The sequence below is a fragment of the Enhydra lutris genome, unplaced genomic scaffold (genome assembly GCF_002288905.1).
Source record: "Enhydra lutris kenyoni isolate GAN:26980312 unplaced genomic scaffold, ASM228890v2 scaffoldscaffold85, whole genome shotgun sequence".
Taxonomy (NCBI): Eukaryota; Metazoa; Chordata; class Mammalia; order Carnivora; family Mustelidae; genus Enhydra; species Enhydra lutris.
In genome coordinates this window covers 8,804,611-8,828,149 of record NW_019154169.1, presented here as the reverse complement: position 1 = coordinate 8,828,149, position 23,539 = coordinate 8,804,611, and the positions used below count along the sequence as shown (strand labels likewise).

Below are 23,539 nucleotides of genomic sequence, written 5' to 3'. Positions count from 1 at the left end.
CTAACAGGAGGCATGGCCAAAGCGAGTTACATGACCAAGCATGCCAGTGGGGACAGGAATGTATAATCTCCTAAGGAAAGAACCAGTGGGAGGGAAGAAGTCATTTCAAAAATAGAGCAATCCACCATAAAGTAAGCCTCAGACTTCCAGTAGCTCTCCTCCCATCACCGGGATAATGCCTCTCAGACAGTAAAGTCAGAGAGAGGCAGGGTACCTGGGTGATGAGTTCAAGCCCCACACTGGGCTCCCTGCTGGGTGTCTATCTATCAAGTTACCCAAAAGTAACTTGATAGATAGACAGATGGACAGGGAGACCAAGGAGTGCAAAGAGATTAAGAAAACCAGAGTCCTTTGAGACATCATATAAAGCCTGAATCCAGCCTATCTGCCTCTTCTTGGTTTGCCCAATAGCTCCCCAAAATAGATGCCCATTTTTGTTTAAACTAGTTTGAGTTAGATTTCTGCCACTTGTAACAGAAGCCCGAATCCCGGATCTTTGGGGGGAAAGATTTTGTCAAGCTGCTATATGCTTCCAGCAGTCTTCAGTGCCGACTCAACCCCCCCTTGAAAATCTCAGTTGATGAGGGACACCTGGATGTTTCAGTCGGTTAAGTGTTTACCTTCAGCTCAGGTCCTGATCCCAGGGTCCTGGGATCGAGTCCTGCATCTGTCTCCTTGCTCATTGGAGAGTCTGCTTCTCTCTCTGCCTGCTGGCCCCCCGCTGTGCATGTGCTCTCTCTGATAAATAAATAAAATCTTCAAAAAAAAAAAGAGAGAGAGAGAGAGAGAAATCTCAACTCTTCCAAGGGAATCAGCTGTCTCCACTAAGAGACAGAAGTGAATGGCATCGTATTCTCCTAACATTTTCCATAGTTTGGAGATATACAGAAAGGTTGAAAGAATCATACAGTGAACCACTACCTAGATGCTATGGTCAGCATTACTCCACTTGCTTTATTACTCCACCTATCCGTCTGTACATTCTCTGATCCTTCCTCCGATTCATCTGGCTTTTGATACATTTCAAAATAGGTGGTAGACATCAGCGCACCTCCATTCATGAACTGTCATCATTTTGTAATTCTTCAAGATGAGACTTCCTTTGACACTTAGAAACAAATTTTAGTACTAGAATAAGCATCTGAGAATCTGACTCCCCAAATCTTAGCATCAGGGACATCCAAAATTCTAGATTCCAAGATTCTTCTTCGTTCATCTTTACAGAGGACAACTATAGCTTCTCCTTGGTAGCAAGTCTCTTCTAAGAAAACGAGGTTTCTTTCCAACAGTCATCAGAAATCCTTCCTACTCACCGCTTGTGAGGAAGGGGATGCTTGGAACCAGCTTGGTTTGCTAATGCAGAGCTCTTGCAGAAGGGTTTGAGGCTGGCTGACTGCCACACATAGGGAGAGACAACAGAGAAGAAGGAATGAAGTTTAATCCCCCAAATCCCAAAGCTAACAGAGAACATGGTGTGACTACAAATAGTACCAGAGCAATGACCTCCACCCACCAACTTTCCAGACCTTCCTTGTCTGAACCCAGCCCATCCCTCCTGCACACTTTGGAAGGGCCACTCCTCACATAGCAGCTAAACCCAGCTTAGCTCTCCACTGAAATCCCAGGCATCTCTGGGGTTTAGGGGAGGGAAGAGTCAGGGAAGGCGGAAGTTGTAGGGATCTTTCCCAGGCTTTGCCATAAGTTCCTGTGTAATCTTGGTATGATGATGGCCATTGTTCCCTCCTTTGAAAGTCTTCCATAAAACCCAAAGTGTAACCAGATGGCCAAGAACTTGGAAACCGTCAATGGCTCCAGTAATCCTTAAGCATGTGCTCAATGTTCCCTACATGTCAAGCACTATTCTAACTGCTTTTAAATTTTCAGTTGATCGAATCCTTACAACAACCCCAAGTTAGTTGCTGCTGTTATCTTCATTGTACAGATGAGTAAACAGAGGCACAGAGAAATTAAATAACTCCCCCAAGGCAGCCTGGCTCTAGAGTCCACACTCTCATTCACCACACTGTCCTGGGATAATACTGAGCCAAAGAAATCAGGTATAAGGTACATTCTGCACGAACCCCTTTATAGAAAGAGTAAAAGTGGTGCCTGGGAGGCTCGGTTGGTTAAGCATCTGACACTTGATTTGCGATCAGGTCGTGATCTCAGGATCCTGAGGTTGAACCCCAGGGCAGGCTCCATGCTCAGCAGGGAGTAAACTTGAGAGTATCTCTCTCCCTCTGCCCTTCCCCCTGCTTACATTCTAAATAAATAAATAAATAAATAAATAAATAAAATCTTTAAAATAAATAAAAGCTAGTATCTTTTAAAAAAATAAAAAAATAAGGGGCGCCTGGGTGGCTCAGTGGGTTAAAGCTTCTGCCTTCGGCTCAGGTCATGATCTCAGGATCCTGGGATTGAGCCCCCCTAGGGCTCCCTGCTCAGTGGGGAGCCTGCTTCCCCCTCTCTCTCTCTGCCTGTCTCTCTGCCTACTTGTGATCTCTGTCAAATAAAAAATAAAATCTTTTTTTAAAAAGTTTAAAAAAGTAAATAAAAATAAAAAAATAAATCTCACAGGGCACAGAAAGGATAAATATCAAAGAATGGGAAAAGACATACCAGCCTAACATCCCCTGAAAGAAGCGTGGCTATGCTTCTACAGTCTAAAGTTGACATTATGGCAAAAGGAAATGTCAAAAGTGCAGAGATAAAAGAAAACCAATGAATTGCTTAAGTAGCAGTTAGTAGAAATTTATTGTGCACACACCAGAAAGAGTTTGCAGACCAAGAGCAACCAAACTAAAACATAGAATGAGGCTCGGGGGTGTTATTGTTTCTATAAACCAGCTTATATAGTGAGAAAGCAGTGACTGTTTATTCTTCATGGTGATTGGTTATAATATTGGAGATTTCTTAGACGACTGAAAATTTTCTCCTTTTTTAAGATTTTACTCATTTAGGGGCGCCTGGGTGGCTCAGTGGGTTAAGCCTCTGCCTTCGGCTCAGCTCATGATCTCAGGGCCCTGGAATCGAGCCCCAAGTCAGGCTCTCTGCTCAGCAGGGAGCCTGCTTCCCTTCCTCTATCTCTGCCTGCCTCTGTGCCTACTTGTGATCTCTGTCTGTCAAATAAATAAATAAAATCTTTTTTTAAAAATATTTTATTTATTTATTTGAGAGGGAACGAGGACAAGTGGGGGGAGGGACAGAGGGAGAGAGAAAAGCAGAAACCGCACCCCCCACCCTGACTCCCCGAGCAGGGGGCCCGATGTGGGGCTTGATCCCAGAACACTGAGCTGAAGTCAGATGCTCAACTGACTGAACCACCCAGATGCCCATAAAGATTTTCTTACCTTATATCAACCTCAGGAAACAGGTCAAGTTTTGCACATCATTTCCAGAAGCGTAAGCAAGAAATGACCCAGATCAAGTTAATCTTCCAAAATAAGCTAAATGATACTTAGTTTTTAATAACTGCATTGGTTTTGTCTGGTTAGGGTGTTTTCAAGGCTGGTCTCCGTTTGTTTTTATTTTTTTTTATTTTTTTTTTAAGATTTTATTTATTTATTTGACAGAGAAAGATCACAAGTAGACAGAGAGGCAGGCAGAGAGAGAGAGAGAGAGAGAGAGGGAAGCAGGCTCCCCGCCGAGCAGAGAGCCCGATGCGGGACTCGATCCCAGGACCCTGAGATCATGACCTGAGCCGAAGGCAGCGGCTTAGCCCACTGAGCCACCCAGGCGCCCCGTTTGTTTTTATTTTAACAAAATTATTAGGAACAACAGGAACATTGTGATAAAGGGAACAAGTGACCAAGAAAATACACAAATCCTGACACGTGACAATATAGCTCTAAATTACAAGATTTTAACTTACCCCAGCAGTAAGTTTGATAAGTCAAACAGATAAAAAATTAATAAAGATATAGAATATTTGAAAAAGATGATAGGTTGATCGAATTAACAACTGAGGATCCCTAAACTCTTCATTTGTGACTCCTTATTCCTTTCAATTCCACGTGAGGTTTTATAAATATTAGCCACAAACCAGGCCAAGACATAAATGTTGATAAATGTTGAGGAAATAATATCATAGACAATACAGCCATTCGCAATGCAGAAAGAAAGAGAATGAGAGAGAGAGAGAAATCATCAACAATAAAGAGAAGATCAGGGGTGCCTGGGTGGCTCAGTGGGTTAAAGCCTCTGCCTTTAGGTCAGGTCATCATCCCAGGGTCCTGGGATCGAGCCCTGAATCGGGCTCTCTGCTCAGAAGGGAGCTTGCTTCCCCCACCCTTCTCTCTCTGCCTACTTCTCTGTCAGATAAATAAATAAAATATTTTTTAAAAAAATCAGCAGCTCTAATACTGACAATCATCCACTAGGTTCTGGCACAGTCGTACCTACTATCAAAGGCTGCTGATCAGTGCCCATGCCAAGCAGTTGCAAAAACTTTTCCTACTGAAACTTTTAGTCCTGTTTTTTACCCCTCCTCTGTCTGCCCTTCAGTCTCCTTTCTCTCCAGTTCATGACTTTGCAGAGTTCACAAGTAGGCAGAAAGGCAGGCAGAGAGAGAGGAGGAAGCAGGCTCCCCGCTGAGCAGAGAGAGCCTGATGTGGGGCTCAATTCCAGGACCCTGAGATCATGACCTGAGCCGAAGGCAGAGGCTAAACCCACTGAGCCACCCAGACGCCCCCAGAGCAATGTGTTCTAAAAGGGAAAGGGAAAGAAATAAGAAACATAATAACAGCAATGAATGAAGCATTAAAACAACAAGAACTGTAGAGAGAATCTGTGAAATCAAACGCTACCCCTTTAAGAAGAAAAAAATGGTTTAACTTCTTGGAATAAGTGTGGTAAGCAGAATTCTAAAAATGATCCTGCAAGGACCAACACCTTCATATAATCTCCTTCCCTTGAGGGTGGATGGGACGTGTGAATAGGATAGAATGTCAATCGCATGACTATGTTACATTATATGACAAAAGGGATTTTCTGGATGTAATTAGAGTACCAAATCCATTGATCTTGAGGTTAATCATAAAGTAAGATCATCCCAGGAGGGCCTGACCCAGCCAGGGGCTGAGACCTCCAAAGGGGCTGGGGCCTTCCAACCAAGAATTAACAAACTCTTATAAACCAATTAAAAAAAAAAAAGATTCAGAGACCGTCCTCAGCGCAGGAAACTGAATGGCCAACACACATGCTCAACTCAGCATCCAGCCAATTAGAGAAAAGTAAATGAAAGCGAGATAGAATTTCACACTCATTGGATTAGCAAAATGTTATAACTCACGGGATCGGGGATTGAATGACAACACAGGGATCTTTCTTTACATACTGTCGTGAGAGTATAAGCTAATTCAATTTCACAGTGCCAAGTCCAAGCCAACAACCCCAGCTCTAGCCATCGACCCTAGAGAAATACAGCGGTGCGCGGGAGGTAACCCAGCCAAAATGCTAACTCCATGAGAGTAGGGTGTGTTCATCTGCTTTATTCTTTGCTCTATCTCCAGTGCCTAAGCTTAGTTGGTGTTCAATTAATATTTGTTGATTCAGTTAATGAATGAACTAAAGACCTGGTGATACTGAGAAAGCTCGCTCTGGCTCCATAGAGAAGGCGAGGACAGATTAGAGGCAGGATGTACAGTAATACAGGTGGAAAGTGACACTGTAATCTATCACGGAGACCAGTTCAGGAGGAGTGACTGTCCCAGTGGTACCACTCAGTTCTTACCTGGTAAGCTCATCTCCTTCCTCCTCTGATCACGGACGGTCTGAGGGTCTCTGCCTCAGCACTCACCCAGGAGGTCCTTAAGCTCCTCTTTAGTAAACCGAGTGAAGCACTGTGTGCAGTGGGACTCATCACTCAGTAACCGTGTTCCAGGACCTAGGAAAAAAAGTCCAAGCTCCTCAGCCTGGCATTCAATGCCCTTTAATACGTACCGTCCCCTACACTCAAATACCGACCACCCCCAGGCCACCAGCAAGAGATTTGGGCTGGGAGGGGACTGGGGGCTGAGAGCGGGTGCCCCCTCTCAGCTGGTTGACAGCCACCAACGGCCCAGCAGACAATAAGACATCCTCCCGACCTGCTCTGACTCTCTGTGACTCTCTCTTCTGAGATCTCCCGCCCCTGGGAGTATGTCTTCACCTGCCCCCCGCACCCCATGCCATGTGAGAACTCCCCTCCCGGCGCCTTCCAGCTGTGCCTCTCTGACTCTTGCCCCTTGTTCCCAGCCAGCTCTTCTCCGGAATTCTGGGGCTTGCAGCTTCTCAGTGTTTTCTCCTTATAAATCCAGGCCCCTCCTCGAAGTCCTTCAAGTGTTTTCCCCCGTGTTAGCTATCCCCTGCAGTATCTGTGGTTGTTTGATTCTGCCTGTAACCTTCTTCCACATGCTTCTCCTTGGCTTTTTCTCCCCTAATTGCTCTTTCTAGGGGAACTGGTTAGTGCTGTGTTCTCGTCTGCATTGATGTGCTTTCGGGAGGACAGAGGGTTCACCCCCTTCTGCTCCACTCAAATCTGCAGTTCCTTAAGTCTGTCTTTACTTCCTCAGCTCCCCCATCTCTGCTTCGAACCCCATGTCAACCCCATGTCAACCCCAGGTCAACTCTCCAGATGTAGGACTGAATAAGGAAGCCACGTTCCCACTGCCTTTTACCCTTTGCTTGCCAGAGGGAGGCTGAAGGGATAATGAAGGGCAGTGTCTGTGAGTCCCCAAGGTTGGAATGCAGAAGGCTCTGGATGGATGTGACTGTTCTTTTCTGCAGGGAGCTCCTTGTGCCCAGGAACAGAGGAGGGGGAGAGGGTACCGCCAAGCATTCCACCATGCAGACGGATAGGAAATAGTCAAGTGAAGGATTTGGGAGAAGTAGGAGCAATTTCCTCTTTTTCTGCAGGAATCCAGATACTCATGTTAATAGAGAGGGCTTGGAATTTTCAGGTTCTAGAATGCAAAGATGCAAACCCCTTCTTAACCTTTCCTGGGGTGGCAGTGGGCTCTCAGAGCTGGATTGACCCTTGGTAGAACAGGAGGTTTCATTTTGCTCCATTGCTGCCCCTGCCCTCCCCTGCCACAAACTCAGGGAAGGGTCAGGACCGGGGCACAACCCAGCTGTAAGCTGACACTGCCAAAAACCACCCCAACCTCTTGTTTGGGATTCTCCCCCCACTTCCATCAGTGCCCCACCTGGGAAGAAGATATCTGTGCACCTTTACCTGGGCTTTGGGAGGTCCAGGAAGGACATTAAGAACAGTTCTCAGATACCAGGTTTTTATACCGTCAGGGGCTCTGCCAAGTATGTGACAAGCTTGAGTTCACAGAGCTCTCTCAACACCCCGATGGTGCAAAGAGACTCATACCCTCACTTGTTAGAGGAGGTCACTGGGGCTCACGGATCCAGGACCCATGGAAGGGACAAGGCAGAGCCGGGATTTATGCCCAGGTCTATCTGATTCCAGAGTCCATGCCTCTATAACGTCTGTTGGTTCACTAAACATTCCTTGAGCACCTACTATGAGCCAAGCCCCATGGACACAGCAGCAAGCTGACAGCTCAGGTCCTGCCCTCTTGTTACTTTCCAAGAGGGCAGAGGCTGTATACAGGTAAACACACATATATCCTGACATCAGGGAGCAGTGGGCACCTCAAGAAGATACAGCAATTCATGGCCGCAGAGGGATGGAGGTGCCTGTTTCCCATAAGGTGATCAGAAAGTCTTCTGTGAGGAGGAGAATTTGATGAGCGATCTGAATGAAGGAGTGAGCCATGCAGATGAGTTTGAAGAAGGGAGATGGCAGTCTGTGGAGCTAAACCCAGCATGCAGATTATTGTTTTTAATGGAAATATAGTTGGCACACAATGTGACATTAGTTCAGGGGTACCACAGAGTGGTGAACACAGCATGTTTTTATGCTATCGTGACTCCACTGCCCCTGCTGTACCTTTCATCCCCATGACTTATACCTGGAAGGCTGTACCTCCAACTCCCCTTCACCCATTAACCCTTCCCCCTCCCTTCTCTGGGAACAATCCCTTCCCTGTGTTTATGGGTCTGTTTTTGCTTTTGTTTTTTTTTACACCCAATATGGGATATTTAAGTAATTTAAGTAATCTCTTTAAGTGATTTAAGTAATCTCTACACCCAACATGGGGCTCGAACTCGTGACCTTGAGAGGAAGAGTCACATGTTCCTCCAACCGAGCCAGTTGGGCCCCCCGCCGTCGTTGTGGTTTTCATTTGCATTTCCCTGATGATGAGTGACGTTGAGCATCTTTTCATGGGTCTATTGGCCACCTGGATGTCTTCCTTGGAGATATGTCTGTTTTGGTCCTCTGTCCATTTTTTATCAGATTGTTGGCTTTTTTGATGTTCAGTTGTATAAGTACTTTATATGCTTTGGATATTAACCCCTTATCAGATATATAATTTGCAAATATCTTTTCCTATTACAGTAGGTTGCCTTTTTGCTTTGTTGATTTTCTTTGTTGTTTTGTTGGTTTTCTTCACTGTGCAAAAGCTTTTTATTTTGGTATAATCTCAATAGTTTATTCTGGTTTTTGTTGCCTTTGTCTTAGGAGATATACCTCGAAAAATATTGCTAAAGCAGATATCAAAGAGATTACTGCCTATGTTTCCTTCTAGGAGTTTTATGAGGAGTCTTAAGTTGGGGTCCTAATCCATTTTGAGTTTATTTTTGTGTATGGTTTTGGAAAGTGGCCCAGTTTCATTCTTTTGCATGTAGCTGTCCAGTATTCCCAACACCACTTATGGAAGAGACTGTCTTTTCACCATTGTATATTCTTAGAATGTAAGTTTTTAAAAATCTTGTTTCACCTGATATTAGACAAGTCTTATCTCATAACCTTCTGATTCCTGTGAAAATCCAGAGCTGTGTCCTTTGGTGTCCCCCATCCTCACTCCCCCAAAAATGGCATCCAGTATGGCTTCTGTGCAGAGCAGCCCACTGGGTTTCCAACACTGAATGGTGCTGTCCAGGTGAGAGGTTCTGAAAAAAAGTCTCATCGACCATCCAGAGGAGCTTGGGGCCTGTAAGGAGTTCCTTTCCACCACAAGATGATGAAGCCTGTACCAGGACATCTCTCCCCAAACTCTCTCTATTCCTTAACCTCCAAGCTAAAGGTACTTAGAAAGCATGTGACAGGAAACTCATTTCATTCGTTTAATCAATCAGCAGCTCTAAGGATGCCTGGGTGGCTCAGTCTGTTAAGTGTCTGCCTTCAACTCCGGTCATGATCCCAGGATCCTGGGATTGAGCCCCACATAGGGCTCTCTGCTCATCAGGGAGCCTGCTTCCTCCACTCTCTCTTTCTCTGCCTGCCTATCTGCCTACTTGTCTGTCAAATAAATAAATAAAATCCTTTTTTAAAAAATGAGCAGCTCTAACACTTGACAATCACCCACTAGGTTTCTGGCACAGTCGTACCTACTATCAAAGGCTGCTGATCAGTACCCATGCCAAGCAGTTGCAAAAACTTTTCCTACTGAAACTTTTAGTCCTGTTTTTTACCCTTCCTCTGTCTGCCCTTCAGTCTCCTTTCCCTCCAGTTCATGACTTCGTAGATTTGAGGCTGCCCAACATTTCCCCCAGCTCTTCCTAAAAGAACGGGTGGCACGTTCAGCAAATTAATTGACTGGCACATTTTTAAAGTTTCAGGGTTCATGAAAAGTTGAGGAATTGACATGAATGCCATTCAATATGTCATCCATACTGAATGCTGTGTGTTACGGAGTGGGGATGGAGGACCCCCAAAGGACACAGCTCTGGATTTTCAAAGGAAGTTGGGAGGATTTAGTTATAAGATAAATACTTGGTTGACTCAAAGCTCTCTTCTAAAACCATGCGAACCAAAAATTTCAACAGGGGCTTGAACCCACAACCTTGGGATCAAGACCTGGGCTGAGATCAAGAGTTGGACGATTAACAGAAGGAGCCACCCAGGCACCCCAGAACAAAAATCTTTTTTAATCTGCATTCTAAAACTTTCCTGTCTGGCTCAGTCAGGGGAGGGGAGTTGTAGCCTGTGACTCTTGATCTCTGGGTCATGAGTACAAGAGCCCCACGTGGGGTATAGAGATTTCTTAAATAGATTTTTTAAAATCCATTCTAGGGGTGCCTGGGTGGCTCAGTGGGTTAAGCCTCTGCCTTTGGCTCAGGTCATGATCTCAGGGTCCTGGGATGGAGCCCCACATTGGGCTTTCTGCTCAGCAGGGAGCCTGCTTCCCCCTCTCTCTCTGCCTGCCTCTTTGCCTACTTGTGATTTCTGCCTGTCAAATAAATAAACAAAATCTTTAAAAAATAAAATAAAATAAAAATTAAAATATCCATTCTAGGGATGCCTGGGTGGCTCAGTGGGTTAAAGCCTCTGCCTTCGGCTTGGGTCATGATCTCAGGGTCCTGGGATTGAGCCCCATATCGGGCTCTCTGCACCGCGGGGAGCCTGCTTCCCCCCACCCCTCTCTGCCTGCCTCTCTGCCTACTTGTGATCTCTGTCTGTAAATAAATAAATAAAATCTTTTAAAAAAATATCCATTCTAAGAATACACAGTGGGGAATTTATAGATAATCATAATTTGGAGGAGCCTCAGAAGACACAAATACTAAACACAAATGAGATTCTAGATGGCATCTTGGAATAGAAAAAGAACATTCATGGAAGAACGGATACACCTAAATGAAGACTCCAGCCCGTAGTGTTGTACCAATGCTGATTTCTTAGTTTGGCTCATCATCCCATGATTTTGCAAGATGTTCTCATGCGAGAAACCTAGGTGAAGGGTAAGCAACTTCTCTGAACTTCAGAACGTATTTCAAAATCTGTAATTTTTTAAAAGACTCTTCAGCTAACTTGCCGTTTTTAATTTTTTTTAAGATTTTATTTATTTATTTGACAGAGATTACAAGTAGGCAGAGAGGTAGACAGAGAGAGAGAGGGAGGAAGCAGGCTCCCTGCTGAGCAGAGAGCCCAATGCGGGGCTCAATCCCAGGATCCCGGGATCATGACCTGAGCCAAAGGCAGAAGCTTAACCCACTGAGCCACCCAGGCGCCCCTAACCTGTCGTTTTTAATCTTCCTTGGTACCTTTCCACTGCAGGAGAGCTTTTAGTCAGATAATAAAAGGGGCTTCTGAAACTCTTTAACATCATTTCCCTCATTAATTACCCTAAACCACAGCTCTTTGGTGTTGTAATTATGGATCACTCCTTTGTAACCTTGCCCTGAGACCCCTTCATAGTAGAATGGCTTATAGGCAAAAAGCAAGGCCACTCCTGGAACCTCTTAGAACCATCTAGCTTGCATCTAGGTCAAACTCTAATTTCAGTTTAGGCATCAGAGAGAGGAGTAGAGACCAGACATATGACTAAACATCCTACCATGCACAGGATAGCTCCCCCCACGCAAAGAATTATCCAGCCCAAACGTCAATAGTACCAAGGTTGAGAAACCCTACAACACAGCCCTCTCTACCCCATATTTTCTCTCTAGCAGGAGAGCTAGTCAGACTACAAGAAAAACTCAAAGTCCCTTAAAACCGTTTCTCATGCAGCGCCTGGGTGGCTCAGGGGGTTAAAGCCTCTGCCTTCGGCTCAGGTCATGATCTCAGGGTCCTGGGATGGAGCCTGCTCCCTGCCCCCACTCTCTCTCTGCCTGCCTCTCTGCCTACTTGTGGTCTCTGTCTGTCAAATAAATAAATAAAATATTTTTTAAAAAAATCAAAAAAATAGCTTCTCATGAATGCCAGTTTCCCAGTGAGGCAGTCCCATCAGGACTCTCTCAACCCAGTTCTAGGGTCAGGGAAAAGTAACTTACAGGCTTCAGATGGGTTCAGTCCTGCCCCTCCCCCAGAAGTAGGAGTAGATGCCAAGGGAAACTGGAGCTATCTAATCCCATAATCAAGCCTTCACCCCTCTTCCAGGTCCCACCCTAACCAGTCTCTCTGGGACTTAAACAAGAGCTTGGGCCCCACCTCCATCCTACCACATGCCTGGGAACTGGAGTGTCAAGTTCCCCTCGACCTTCAAGCACTTCCTCCCACACCTCCATGGGAAAGATGGACATGGTGTATACCCACGGACCTCTGGGGGCACCCACGCTTCCACCTAGCCTCCCAGACCCTTGACCTCAGGGGCTCTTTCCCCTACCCTAACTCCTAGGACTGAAGTCCTAGCCTATATCCAGACTTTTACAACCTATCCTTCTGACCTGGCCAGTGTCTGGGGCAGGAACCTGGAGCGGACACAGCTGGTGGGGCTGAGCAGAGCAGGGGGATGTCTGTGTAGGCAGAAGGCAGCAGGGGAGTCATTCAGATCTGAGGTCCAGGGGTGCTGGCTGGTTTGATCAGGAAAGCATGAGACTCTTGACTTCAGGGTTATGAGTTCGAGTCCCACATTGAGCATAGAGATTACTTAAAAATAAAATCTTTTGGGGCATCTGGGTGGCTCAGTCACAAAAGCGTCAGACTCTTGATTTTGGCTCAGATCATGATCTCAGGGTCGTGAGATCGAGCCCCACATCAGGCTCCACAGTGAGTGTGGAGCCTGCTTGGGATTCTTTTTCTCCCTTTCCCTCTGCCCCTCCCTGCCCCACTCACATTCTCTCTGCTCTCTCTCTCTAAAATAAAATAAAATCTTAAAAAAAAAAAACACCCTAATCTGAGGTCCGTTCTCCACTTCCCCCAAATCCTCCCTCAGCCTCAGCCCCCTTCAGTCCTGCCCACTGTAGTGTGACTCATGGAGGCGTGTGACATAGAAAGAAAGAGAGTCCCAGAGAGCCAAGAAGAGACGGTGTCTGAGAAAGACTTACAGGGAGAGGGAACCAGAAAGAAAGAGAAAAAGCACAGTGAGAATTAGAGACAGAACAGAAGTTAGAGACCCAGAAAGGCAGAGGGTGAGAGAACAAGAGAGACAGAGACATAGAGACCAAAAGATCCAGAGGCAGAAGCAAAGTGAGACACACAGAATTTCAGAGACAAACCGCAAGAGACAGAGAATGGGAGAGCTCCAGCCCAGAACAGAAAGGACCTTGCCTGGGGTCACATGACCCGTCAGGGGCAGAAATGAACTTGAACCCAGAGAAATAGAGTGAGTGCCCCAAACACCGAAAAGACCCTGCCCCAATCCCTGGCTCATTTTGCCGAGCCCCAAAACCCCAGATCAGACCCAAAACCAGACCCAAATGGCAAAAAAAAAGGAAAAAATTGGGGGTGCCTGGATGGCTCAGTCAGGCAAGCCTCTAACTCTTGATTTCGGCTCAGGTCATGATCTCAGGGTCATGAGATGGAGGCCAGCATCCAGGTCACGCTGGGAGTGGAACCTGCTCAGATACTCCCTCTCTCTCTCTCTCCCTTTCTCCGCGCTCCCACACCACCCCACCCCCGTGAATAAATAAATACAATCTTTAAAGAAAAGAATGGAAAAGATTTTGTCCTACTCCAGGGCAAATGGCCACCATCGACCACAGTAAGGAGAGCTAGGGTCAGCCTCAAAGAGGCCACTGGGGGCTCCCAAAGGGTTGTAACCACTCCAGGCATCGCTCCAGCTCACTGCGAGCCCGGAGCCACCACCCCGAAAGGTAAAGCAAGCAAATGGAAGGGATTAAAAGTCATTGGGAAAACTCGAGGCGGCGGGGGGTGGGGCAAGGGGTGTGGGCAGAGATGATTTAAGGGCAGCCCCCACCCCCCAGGCATCCGCAGAGCTGCAGGGCACTGACCTGGAGCAGATCACACTTCTGCTGCCCAGAAGCTCAGCAGGTAAAGGGCCAGGTGCAGGTCACAGAGGAGGGTGGCTCTCAAGACAGGGCTCACCGGCTTCATCTCCCTTCAGTCGCTAGACTGCCTGGGATCTCCCTTGTCATCTCCGACGGTCCTTGAGGTCCCTGGACTTGTCTTTCTGGGGCTTTCTCTGGCTCTGTGTTTGTTCATTCACCCAGATTTTAGAGCCCAGAGCGGGGCTGGGCATGGGCTGGTACCAGCATTTACCCAGCAGGGGGCACCTCTCTCTGCACTGAGCCCCTGGGTTCAGAACCCCTGATTCTTTTCCCTCTGCTTCTGCTTCTGCCCTCTCTCTCTCAGTCTGTCTTGGTCCCTGTCTCTGTGCATCTCTGTGTAATGTTCCATGTGTGTGTCTGTGTGTCTGTCTCTGTGCATCTCTCCTTTGTGTCTGTCACTCTCTCTTTCCCTCAGTCTCTGTTTAGCTCTTTATTTCCTGCCCTTTCTCTTTCAGTGTCCGTCTGTACGTCTCTCAGGAAGCATGTGTCTCTCTGTCTCTCTAACTCTCTCTTCTGCCTTTCTCTAGTTCTCTGTCTTCATTTGTCTGTCTCTGGCCCTGTGTGTCTCTATCTCTGATCACTGTCCCTGTGTGAGATTTGGTCCATGATAGCTGATGACAGACAGACAGACAGATAGATGATAGGCGTACATTTATAGATACTTAGATAGCTCGCTTGGTTTTTCCGTATCCCTCATTATCTCCACGTGTCTCTCTCTCTGTCTCTGTTCTGTTGCTATCTCTCTCTCTGTCTCTGTTCTGTTGCTGTCTCTCTTACTATCGATCTCTCTGCATTTTGACTGTCTCTGCCTCTGCTGTCTGCCTCTCTCCGTGTGTGTCCTCTCTCTCTCCCTCCCCTCCTCTTCCTTTCTCTCACCTCATTCCCTGGCCTTTCCCTCGCCCTGTCTCCTCTCTTCTCTTCACCTGCCCTCACTTCTAAGGTCTGGGGAAGGCAAGTCCCAGAAGATGCGGAGTGAAGGGATCCCACTCAATTCCCAGTCCTGCCCTTTCCCACTCTGCCCCCCCAGATACCTGCGGCTGCTTTCACCATGGACTGTCTGAGCATAGCCATCTTGCTCGGGCTCCTGGCTCTCACCAGTCTGTTCCTGATCCTCAGTTCAAGGGGCAATGGCCGGTTGCCCCCAGGCCCCAGGCCCCTCCCATTCCTGGGAAACCTGCTGCAGCTTCGCTCCCAAGACATGCTGACCTCTCTCACCAAGGTGCAGGGACCTAGGCTTGGAGGAGGGGGGAGCAACTGGGGGAGGGGGTCTCAGGGCCCCAGACGCCCCCGTGACATCTGTCTTCCTACCCCCAGCTGAGCAAGGAGTATGGCTGTGTGTACACGGTGCACTTGGGGCCCAGGCGCGTGGTGGTCCTCAGCGGGTACCAAGCTGTGAAGGAGGCCCTTGTGGACCAAGGGGAGGATTTTAGTGGTCGTGGTGACTACCCTGTCTTTTTCAACTTCACTAAGGGCAATGGTAAGCCTGTCTGCCATCTTCTCCACCCCAACACATTCCACACTGAGGGAGGGATAAGGCTAGGAGACTGTCCTCCCAGTTTTGGTGGCACTCGGGGCTGCTGATCTCGCCAATGACACTAGGCGGGACGGACCCGGATGGTGTTAGTCTGGGTAGAGTCCGGTCCACCTTCCCCATCCCCGCATCCCACCAACATCTTGAAATGCACTTCCACACCAAAACCCGCTTCCATCCAATTCCAACCCCATTCTCATCCCAACCCCTACCTCTAGCCTAACCACATCACCAAATTTCCATCTCTGTCAAGTGGCCAAATTATCTGGCCCAGCCCACGTTACCCACCTCAACCTAGTCCTCATCAACCCTACCTCCATGTCCCCGTCCCAACCTCAACTTCATCTTATCTGCAACACTGACTCCTCTCCCTCCCTCCCTCCCTCCCTCCGTTCCCATTATGAACCCCCTCCCAGTTCCCACGTTAAAATCTGTTATCAACCTCATCCTAACCCTTCGGTCAAACTGAACTCCACCATCATTCCCCTCCCTGCCCCCATCTTCTATCTCAATCACCTATTGAGGTCTTCAGTACCTGGTTCCATTTTCAACCCTAATCAGACTACCATAAACAAAACCAACCTTGACACATATCTACCCAAGCCCAAGCCCAAGCTCAACCGCAGTCTACCAGTCCTTCCCATTCTACACAATTCCATTCCCATCAGCGACCTCAAACCCAATTTATCATGAGTCCCATAATCCCCCCTCATCCTCCGTCATCATCCCCATCCCAACCCAAACCCAGATCCACCCATCCAGCAACTCACATCAACTCCAAACCTCTTCTGTCTCAATATCCTGTCCCCCTTACAGTTGGAAATCACCTAGTCTTGTGGGTTTTCTTTTTTTTTTTTAACATTAATCTTTTATTCAAAGGAAGCCATATGACAAGTCCCAGTAAAGGACAAAGGAGAGAGAGAAAGAGTAAGCTGGCAGAAAGTTGCAGAGATCCTGAAGGCTTGCTCCTTGGACTACTCTTCTCCCCCTAAAAAAGCCCTAGGGTTCTCCCCTGTCCCCTTGATTAGATGGGTCCCAGCTGCTCCAGAATTTGGAAGTAAAGAGCTTTGGCTAAAAGCAAAAACCCACCTATTGTGTATTAAAGATACTTTCCACCTTCATGTCCCCTTCCTGGGCTTGATCTTATGACCTCACCTGTCCAGGTAGAGGTGGCTTGGACAAGTGGCTTCCTCTCTCCGACCCTGAGTTGGCTAGCATGAGAAAGTTGTTACAAGTCAATGAGATAATGCAGACAATAAAAGGCAATCACTGAGGTTTTTTTCTTCTTTAGCATCTAGTTCTCTGCTTGTTCCAGGGAAATCAGAGATAAACACACCAGAGACCTTAGCCTACTGTAGTCCCATCAACAGACTATGACCACCTACAGTGGTCAGGGCTGGGTGGGGGATGCTAGGGAAACTGTGGGAGCCCAGAGAAAACACCTGAGGCAGGCAGGGAGGGAGAGCCAGCAAGGGCTTCCTGGAGGAAAGGAGCTCTAAGTTGAGACCTAAAAGATGAAGGTCACCAGTCAGGAGCAGACAGAAGGTGAAGAGTGTTCTGGAAGAAGGACCAGCCTATGCAAAGACACTGAGAACAGGGAAAGAAGAGAACAGGGTCTTGTTCCTGTATGAGGTCCCAATGTCTCAGTGTTTATTTCTCTTGCTTTTCTTCCTTATTTGAGTTTTCATTAATTAATAAGGAATCATCAGCACCTCCCATGGGGTAAGCTCTGCGCTGGGCAATGCTAGAACACAATGATGACCAAGATAGCCCCTCCCTCCCTTCCTCCACTCCCACTCCCACCTTCACAGCCTAGCCATCAGGCTGTAATAATCCAGAGTGATCAGATCTGTGAGAGGGAAACAGAGGCAGAGTGATCAGGACTATGGTGACAAAGCCCAGGGCCCTGTGGAAGCTTAGAGATGGCACCTGACCCAGCCTGGAGGGTTGGGTAGAACTTCCCAGGAAGGGGATAGATTCCAAATTCTCAGTCTCTCTTCCAGCAGACACCAGGAAAGGGGCCTCGGATGGCAGCAGTCTTGGGGACAAGTCATCAGTTAAGCTGTCCCCTCCCCTCTCTCCAGGCATCGCCTTCTCCAACGGGGACCGGTGGAAGGTCCTGAGGAATTTCTCTGTCCAGATTCTGCGGAACTTCGGGATAGGGAAGAGGAGCATTGAGGAGCGGATCCTGGAGGAAGGCAGTTTCCTGCTGGCAGAGCTAAGGAAAACTGAAGGTTGGGGTCCCAGAACTTTAGTTGATACCCCTAACTCACACCCATCCTACCTAGTGGTCAGGACTGCCTTAGAGTGTAGACACGAACTCAAAACCCTTGGAGGCTCCCCACTTGGCCCGAAGTGAGAGTGGCGCCCCCTGAAGGTGGATCGGCTTCCCGTGGGCGTTCCTGGAGGTTCGGCGACTGGATAGGGTGCGTGATGGCCGCTCTCTTGCGTCGTCTCTGTGTGGTATTTTTAAAAAGGATTTATTTATCAGAGAGAGAGAGAGAGAGAGAGAGTGGGCAGGAAGGGGCAGAAGGAGAAACTCTTCAAGCCGACTCCCTGCTGAGTGCGGGGACTCACATGGGGCTCGATCTCCCAACCCTGAGATCAAGACCTAAGTGGAAACCCAAATTATGTCCATCTAACGCCAGACTCGGTTTCCTGGGCCATGCTGTTGTGGTGGTGGCTAATGTGTTATTTTCTGCCGTCTGTTCCGTCATCGGATCATTAGATATCAGATGTTGTGCTGCATGCCATTGCCGAGTGAGGTCCTAGTGTTGTCAGGAGCCGATGCGATATCATACTGGGCTGCATATTGTATACATGTTGTTTTGTGTGGTGTGTGCTGTGTGTTGTATCATGAAGAATAGCCTGTTCCGTTGTTGGGTGGTGTTGTTATTGTGCGGAAGGATGTTGTGGGCTCTGTCCTGCCTGGTGTGTTGCCAAGGACTCGCGGGGTGTTACGCTCACTGCAGGTCAGGTGGCCAAGGACATTTCTTCTGTGCTGCAAGTCACCCTGGCATGGTTGGGTTGGATGTTGTGCGCTCTGGCGCCTCTCGGGGTCTGGGGTGTTGCACGATGCACCCCCTGACCCACTCCGCCCCTCATTCTCAGGCAAGCCCTTCGACCCCACGTTTGTGCTCAGCCGCTCCGTGTCCAACATCATCTGCTCTGTGATCTTCGGCAGGCGCTTTGACTACGACGATGAGCGTCTGCTCACCATTATCCGCCTCATCAATGACAACTTCTAAATCACGAGCGGCCCCTGGGGAGAGGTCAGGACGCCGAGATCGGGCGGGACAGCGTGGGGGTTCTTCCAGTCCTCGGAAAGGGGAAACCGCGGGTGGGGAGAGAAAGGATGTGATGGACTCTGTGTGGTCCCGCCCCTTCCCTCTGGCTCCGCCCCCGCGTCGCACCACACGGTCCAGCCAAGGTCGATCTCCCCACCCAGTTGCCACAGACACCCAGAGCCCCCGCCCCACCTCGGTCTCTCCAGAACCCAGCTGACTCACAAGACCCCAGCCTACCAGCTCCACCCCGACCTCACTGGCAAACCACCACCCCCACTCACCCAGACACACATTCTACCTGATCCTCCAAACCCCTCTCGCTCTCCCTCATCCCCAGTTGTACAACATCTTTCCGAGCCTCCTGGACTGGGTACCCGGGCCGCACCAACGCCTTTTCCAGAACTACGGGTGCATGAAGGACCTCATCGCCCGCAGCGTCCGCGACCACCAGGACTCCCTCGACCCCAACTCTCCCCGGGACTTCATTGATTGCTTCCTCAACAAGATGGCACAAGTAAGTCTGGGCTGGAAGTCTCATCTCTGGTCTGACTTGCCGCCCCCGCCGGAAACCAGCAAGGATCCCGGGTGCAGCGGGTTTGAGAATGATCTTCCTACAACTGGCGGGTGAAGTTGGAACACCTGGCTCGGCTTGGAACCCAGAGCCACTCGGGACCCACCGCCAATTAACAGCTCGTTAAGAAGTCCTTAAGGATCTGTTAACTGTGGGCGCTGCGGCAGAGATTTTCTCTACCCAGTCCTTCCACGCTCCCCAGCTTCCCCGGGGAAAGAAAGTTAAACAGAGGAAGGACTGAACGGACACACCCAGCAGGAGTCGCGCCCATCTATGGGGAAGGGGTCGCACAAGCTCCGAGCCTGTGGTCAGTGTCTGGGCGGGATCTCCCTGCCCCGGGCTCATCTCCCCACCCCTCAACCCCCGCAGGAGAAGCAGGACCCGCACAGCCACTTCCACATGGATACCCTGCTGATGACCACACATAACCTGCTCTTTGGCGGCACCGAGACTATGGGCACCACGCTGCGCCACGCCTTCCTTGTGCTCATGAAGTATCCAAAAGTACAAGGTGCGCGCGCCCCAAGCCTGGCCCGGGGATCCTGCACACAGGGCCGCGGGGCACAACCGCTGCGCACTCGTGCCCCACGAGCCTCAACTCGCCTCTGTCTCAGCCCCACCCACAACCATGGGCACGGCCCCGCCCAGCATGCCAGATAGCCCAGGCCTGCAGTTTACGCCCGAGACCCCCCACCCTCTAGCCAAGTCCACAAACCCACACTGAGGCCAACGCCATCCCCATGGCTCCCGCGGTCCACCAAGTCCGCCGGAACCTGGACCTCGCCCTCCTGGTCTTGCTTTGCGATCCACCCCGACCCTGACCACACAGCGAGTCCCCATCTCACAGTAGGCTAGAGCCTGGCCCCGAGGCTCACCAGCAGGGCCAGCCAGAAATCACCCGTCTGACCCTCACAGTCTGACCACCCGCCCACACAGCACAGTCTGGGACCCCACCTCTCCAAACCCCGCCTCTGGGCGGATCCCCGAACCCTGGACTCCAAGCACTGCCCCATCCCGGATCTCTCCGGGCTTTCGCACTACCCACCCACTCGACCTAAAACTCCATCCCGCCTGGTCTTCGAACGCCGACCACAGTCCCATCCGGGACCTGGATCCCAGGCAGCCCTTAAAGCCCCGCCCGCATAACCCCGCACAACCCCAAAATTTGGTTGCCCCTTACACCAACCAAATTTTTGTCCTCAGCTACGTCTCCCAAACCAACCCTTCCCTTCGAGGCTCCTGCTAACCATCACAGTAATCTCTGTATCCGCGTCCCTATTGGGAAACGTGGGCTGGCCCGCCCACACATGCACACGCCTCTGCCCAGCCCAGTTGAGGCCGCCGGGACCCTTGACTAACGCTTCAGGCCGCACCTCCAGCCCGCGTACAGGAAGAGATCGACCGCGTAGTGGGTCGCGCGCGGCTGCCGGCGCTGGAGGACCGCGCGGCCATGCCTTATACAGATGCGGTGATCCACGAGGTGCAGCGCTTCGCAGACGTCATCCCCATGAACTTGCCGCACCGCGTCACTCGGGACACAGCCTTTCGCGGCTTCCTGATACCCAAGGTGTGCTGGGCACCTGGCAATGGAGGTCTGGCACACTAGGAAGAGGCATCCCCGACTTGCCAATGGCATCCGGGTCTCTAGCGAGGAGGATCCCAGTACCTGGAGCCTTAGTGACTGGCATCCCAAGCCCTAGCAACAGATATCTGAGGCTCTTAAATCCAGAACCTCAGAACCCTTCCCAGGACCCATTCAGTACTATAATGGACTGAACCTCAGACCCTTCCCCATGACAGTTCCCCTTCCTAGGACCCCTGCCCAGCATCCCCAGGGTCTAAGACTTCATCCTAGGGACGCCCTGTGCCTAAGCACGGTTCTGAAAGAACTCTCCCTATTCCTAGAAATCCCAAATCTGCTCTGACAAGGGGCGATATCCCCCATCCCTTTCAACACAGCTTCCAGCACCCATCACTTGGAACCCCAAAGAGTGACACACATTTCCTGAATCCCTGTTGGAGTCCTAGGCTCCATGCCCATTTGTCAAGTCCCTGGGACCTCCAGTCCTGTGGAGTGGAAATTTCAGCTAAAGAATCTCCCAGATCTTCTACCACCACTGATTCTGCCTCCCCACTCACACAGGGCACGGATATCATCACCCTCCTTAACACAGTCCACTGTGACCCCAGCCAGTTCCTGACGCCCCAGGAATTCAATCCTGAGCATTTTCTGGATGCCAATCAGTCCTTCAAGAAGAACCCTGCCTTCATGCCTTTCTCAGCAGGTGAGAGCCATGTAGACAAGAGTCAGGATCTTTGGGGTCCCATATTCCTACCTACATTCCTCATTTCACTCTTTAAACCCTCTCGTTTCTTCATCCCACCGCATCCTCAACTTTGGGTGTGCGGAGATATTTGTTCTCCCTCCCGGCTCTCTTCCTATAGGCAGATAATGGCTAAAAATCCTTGCGGAGGGAGGTGGAGAGGCAGGATATTAATTCAACTTGGAAGTGGTCACCGTCAGTATCTCCACTGTGTGGCGCAGGCGAGCAGTTCTCCTTTTCTTGGCTTTGGTCTTTACCCTGCTGAAAAAAAATCTTTCCTGTTTAACCCAGTAGCAGAAATAAAAAGGGGGAGGGAGGAATAATAATAAGTCATTTACCATATTGCCTACCGCGTACCAAGCTCTGCTCTTAAGAAGACTTATTCGAGTGGTGGCTAAGAGTTCCGTTTTCCAGCCGGACCCCAGATCTGTCATTTCCTAGCTATAACAGTCTTGAATACCTTACTTCACCTCTCTGTGCCTCCACTTCCACATCTATAAAATGGAGAATGGAACATATATAAAATGGAGAATGATATAATTCCAAGGCCCGTCTCTTGGAATTGTTAGGATTAAATTATATTATCAGTATAGGGCTTAGAGTAACATTTGACAGGCAATATGAACTACATGGCATTATATTCATATATTTTTTAAAGATTTTATTTATTTGACAGAGATCACAAGTAGGCAGAGAGGCAGGCAGAGAGAGGAGGAAGCAGGCTCCCCGCTGAGCAGAGTCCGATGTGGGGCTCGATCCCAGGACCCTGGGATCATAACCTGAGCTGAAGGGAGAGGCTTTAACCCACTGAGCCACCCAGGTGCCCCATATTCTCATTTTTTTACCTGCACTTAGCATTCACAACAATCTAATGAGGCACTACTATAATCCCTACTCTTATTTTATTTTTATTTTATTTTAATCATCCCCATTTTATTTTGTTTTTATTTTTTTAAGATTTTATTTATTTATTTGACAGAGAGAGATCACAAGTAGGCAGAGAGGCAGGCAGGGGCGGGGGGGGAGGGGGGGGAAGCAGGTTCCCCGCCTAGCAGAGAGCCCGATGCGGGGCTTGATCCCAAGACGCTGGGATCATGACCTGAGCCGAAGGCAGAGGCTTAACCCACTGAGCCACCCAGGCGCCCCAATCATCCCCATTTGAAATACCCAGAAACTGACTTGCCCAAGATTGCAGAACTAGTAACAGCAAAGCGGAATTCGAATCCATGAACTTGTCCTTGTATCACCCGATCCTTTTTGGCCTCGGATTTACTTAAAACATTTTTCCCAGACCTTTTGACAGGCAGGCTCTGCGGCGTCTCCAATCATTAGCTTCGTATGCTTTTATCCGAGAATTTGCGACTGGACCCCCTCACCCCATCTTACCTCAACGCTGCTCCGCACCCTCCCCCCCACGCAGGTCGCCGACTGTGCAGGTCCTCTACCTCACCGCCATCCTGCAGAGCTTCTCGCTGCAGCCGCTGGGGGCGCCCGAGGACATCGACCTGACGCCGCTCAGCTCCGGGCTCGGCAACTTACCGCGGCCTTTTCAGCTGTGCCTGCGCCCGCGCTGACGCCGCGCCCTTGCGGATTTCGCCAGTGAGCGGAGAGGCACACTTTGGAGCTGGCTCCGTCCCCCTGGTCGTTCCGCTGTGCAGCCCATCCCTCTCGCTCTCACGCTTGCTTCCCCGCGCCTGTGCCTGCCGCCTGCCCATCCTCCGGTCCCCATCTTGACCTGGTCTGCGCCCTCAGAGGCAGAGAAACGCAAGGGGAAAGGGAAGAGCTTGCCTCTTCTATTGTGCACCCTTTGGGGGGGGCTGTTTTTACCTTTTTCTAATAAAGTATCTTTATAAAAGATTCAAACCTGCCTGGACTGAATTACAGGGAGGAGGGCAGCCCCCTAGGACGGGGAGAAGGAATGTCGGGCTGTAAAGGAGAGACCGAACTGACTAGTTCTACTCTCGTCCTTAAAGTGGCTAGAAACTGGGAGAAATTATTTCCTGGGGTAAGAGCTGGAGGACAGCTTGACGACAGAGAGGCAGAG

The 23,539-nt window shown here is 49.5% G+C and overlaps 1 protein-coding gene across 1 annotated transcript; it reads left to right on the top strand.

Annotated features, from left to right (window-relative positions):
- Positions 1–14,830: 14,830 nt before the first annotated feature.
- Positions 14,831–23,069, top strand: LOC111161546 (cytochrome P450 2F5-like). The gene is given in 10 exon segments (XM_022525281.1): positions 14,831–15,001; positions 15,097–15,259; positions 17,398–17,547; positions 18,425–18,585; positions 18,938–19,114; positions 19,541–19,682; positions 20,551–20,738; positions 21,315–21,456; positions 22,916–22,927; positions 22,930–23,069. Coding segments are annotated over 10 exon segments (1,446 nt in total).
- Positions 23,070–23,539: the final 470 nt, after the last annotated feature.